We start from the raw sequence: 3,224 nt of genomic DNA on the forward strand, positions 1-3,224 counted from the left end.
CTTTAAGAGGTTTTGTTACGGAATTTTGCGTCTAAGAAATTCAAAAAGCTGCCCAAAAGCAAAGCTATCTACCTGCATTGTGAAAAGTGGAAGAAGAGCTAATTGAAGATCCTTGTGTGCCATGTGGGCAGACTTGGGGAGCTGGTAGTCGTAAAGCTAACTAGCGGGCGTCAGGGTGTCAATGCCGCCGGTTGTGCGTAACGAGGATTCGGTCAATCCTCGAATAGATTGGCCTAGGCGGATGCATAATGGTAAAAGATAGCGACTGCGTCCAAACTATGCAGCCTTCATTTCCCAACCATGACCGCTGTCTAAGCGTAAACAAAATCGGGACCATTCGGAGGTAAAACGTGTTTTTGTAAGTAATGACGGGAAACAGCAGATCAGCGAAAGGCAATAAGCCACTGCTGCGGTAAAGGAACTAACAAATTTTGGGCAAATTAAATTATGGTTTATCTTATCAATTCCTCAAGAAGTCCTCTTTTGACCCCTATCCCCTGACGAATGCTGCATAAATGCAGACCGTCGACGGCGGTGAAGAATGCGATAATTGAAGGAATTGAGGTGTATTCTTTTTCGTCGTAGTAAATAAGAAGCATCAGAGACCTGTAAAACTGGTCGCGTGGAGTTAATCTATGTAAAATTTTGCCATTGTGAAAGACGTCGTATATGGGTGAGCTCCGAACCAGAAAAGTTGCCGTACCAATTGATGGCGCCCCTCCCGTAGCCCATAGGGCCTATGGTGGTCGGATGTCCACCCAAAGAAAATCCTTGAGCAAGACCAGCAGGTGCCATAGCAACTGCATTTTGATTGGCTGCATGTCTGAGTTCGCTGGCAACACGGGTCATAGCCAGACTGAGTCGTCTAACCTCGAGAAGTCCGACAGACTTCCGTGACGGCTGCCGAGGTGACTCGGTAGTATTTTCCTCCCTCCCTTCCCCTTCCTCTTTCGCCTCTTTTTTACCCACTTCACCGTCAGCCTCATTTATTTTCTGATCACTTTGGGACTCCTCCATGGCCACCACTCTAAGAATTTCGTTCATGGTGAACTTGTTGGGCTGAGAGCGGCTCCAAAAACAGCTCTGCAGAATAAGTCCAACTGAGCAGATGAGGAGGACACAGCCGGAGGAGAGGAGGAGGTGAAGATGTCCCAAAGCACCGACGAAACAGAAGACGACTCCTAGAATGAGCATTAAGAGGGGTAGCATTTGGCACACCACAAGGTTCAAAAGAATGCGTATACGTTTACGCAGTCGTCTCCGCTTGCGTTGCTTGAGGAGGTTGCGTAAGGTACGTGCTTGGAGAGAATGGGCAGTGTCCACCTTCTCTTCTTGGATGGTGTTTGCCGATGGACTGCGGCTTTTGTCGCTTCGTCGCGTCATTGCAGCAGCAAATGCTGTTACAACCCTGCTGATGCGCGCAGTTTGCCGCACGCACCTCTCTGCAATGGTGCCAGTGCCTCTGTCCAATAGGAGGACAAATGGTGGCATTTAGAAAGGGGGCAAGGACTGCTCGAGTGGAATCCGGACCTTCTGCTTGTTTGTTTGTTTATCTGAATCATCCGCATATGGGAGACCGTAGAGGTGTGGGGAAATCAAAGTGTAGAAGAAGGAACGGTTCTATCTAACGTATCTGCATATAGTGAATAAGTCTATTCACTCCGGTTGCGGAATGGAATTTATTTTCGTACAATATAATTTACGAAATAATATTTACATTGAGTTCTTAATGTCAATTTTTGGTGACCGTGGCAAAAATGTTCCTGAAATACACCACTTCGTCCACGACCAACCCCTAGCAGCTTCATTTTGCTACTGCAAGTATGCGAGGTATATGAGTGATTAATGACTTATCCCTGTTTATTAGCATAGCAATTGTCGCTGGGGATCAAACTGAACCTAAGAACCTGCAAAGATTACTTCTTGAAGCCTAATGTGCCTCAAAATTTGTCAGCGGCGGGCTTCAGCTACCATCGAATGTTTGGTTTTGAATGCCCAAATATAAATTTACAGCTCGCTCTTGAGAATTGAATTAAACAGCTCTGCCACCAAACATTTCTAGTGAGTTTGCTTCCAGTCAAGATGTGTTTCGCTTTACCAAACATGTTTGGAGAAATAATAAAACGGCTCCAAAGTCGAAGGGAGGTGGATTTTTAGCTCGGCATCCAGGTATTTTCCAGCTAAAATAGAGGCTATTTCCCAAATAATGACCCAAATTTGCAAGAGTTATGCCATTCTTCTGGTAATGAGAAAACCTTCATCAAATGGCCCAAATACACTGGAGTCGGATCCGCCTAAGGTGGATTTCGAAAAGATAGCGTTTCTCAAATGCCTGCTAAATTATTTAAAAATTAAGGCAACAAAACTAATTTCTTGTGTAGCGCCCCGACATTTGTGGAGGCTACCGGCATAGCTTGAAGGCCAGTCCACCTGGCGAAGGCAAAGTGACAGAGCCCTTAGCTTACCCACCACTGATTCCGAGAGTCAAACAAACAGCCACAGTACTACACAACCCCTCTCCTGCTTGTCGCATCGACCCCGGCACTGCCCTTGCTCAACCTCTCCTGTCACCCAGCACAACGCAGTCGTTGCTGCAAGAAAAGCACCCACGCGCCAACTACACCAGTCATCGGATTTCGATGCAACTGACGGGTTACTCGATCACAACGCCACTCATCCCTCTCAGCAATTCCACTGGATCTGCAGTTCCGGCCTGTATGGCAACTGGAATCGGAGACGGAGGAACTGTGCTGGACATCATGCCTGTCCAGAGCTAGTCGGAGGAGCAATGGCCTAAAAGATGAGCCATACAGTAAAGAACGGATGTCAACACTGTTTCTTGAGGGTGCAGTTTTGCGTCTCTTCCTCCTTGCCACTTTGTTCTCACTCCACTGCTGCCCAGCCATATCTATCTGGATTCTGCCCAGCTGGAAGAGAGGTCAAGGAGGTATCGCATGCTCACCTCATCGACATCTTCATACAGCTACGGTAGGCAGTTTCGTAACGAACTTTTCCAGGTGGATCATGTTTAGTGTCGTTTCGGTTGTTTATAGCTTTCCTGCAGAACACGGGATTGGAGAAGTTGGCGAAGGTAGACGACATTTGCAGTCAGTCTGCTGCAGTTCGTCACCGATTCGCCCATCCGCAGTGAACGCATTTCCTCCACCCCACTGAGGTTTACCACCCGGTGATGGTGCAGGTCAAGCTAGTTGTCCTTTAGAATC

General features: G+C 47.3%; 3 protein-coding genes across 3 annotated transcripts in view; 2 read left to right on the plus strand and 1 right to left on the minus strand. All coding sequences in view use genetic code 11, as the record gives it.

The window, feature by feature from the left end:
* EGR_03364 (SWI/SNF-related matrix-associated actin-dependent regulator of chromatin subfamily D member) overlaps positions 1 to 102 on the plus strand; it is a gene marked incomplete at both ends in the record, with an annotated part of 3,504 nt that extends 3,402 nt beyond the window's left edge. The window contains one exon of the mRNA XM_024492613.1: positions 37 to 102. Within this exon, the coding sequence (XP_024353014.1) occupies positions 37 to 102 (66 nt within the window). The remainder of the gene's footprint in view (positions 1 to 36) is intronic.
* Positions 103 to 633: 531 nt separating this feature from the next.
* Positions 634 to 1,491, minus strand: EGR_03365 (hypothetical protein; the record flags this gene model as incomplete). The annotated part of the gene is made up of 1 exon (XM_024492614.1): positions 634 to 1,491. One exon carries the CDS (start codon positions 1,489 to 1,491, stop codon positions 634 to 636), a length of 858 nt encoding a protein of 285 aa, XP_024353015.1.
* Positions 1,492 to 1,672: 181 nt separating this feature from the next.
* The window catches only part of EGR_03366 (hypothetical protein), a gene marked incomplete at both ends in the record, with an annotated part of 8,950 nt that continues 7,398 nt past the window's right edge, over positions 1,673 to 3,224 (plus strand). The window contains one exon of the mRNA XM_024492615.1: positions 1,673 to 1,780. Within this exon, the coding sequence (XP_024353016.1) occupies positions 1,673 to 1,780 (108 nt within the window). The remainder of the gene's footprint in view (positions 1,781 to 3,224) is intronic.

The sequence above is a fragment of the Echinococcus granulosus genome, assembly GCF_000524195.1.
Source record: "Echinococcus granulosus chromosome Unknown EG_S00017, whole genome shotgun sequence".
Classification (NCBI taxonomy): Eukaryota; Metazoa; Platyhelminthes; class Cestoda; order Cyclophyllidea; family Taeniidae; genus Echinococcus; species Echinococcus granulosus.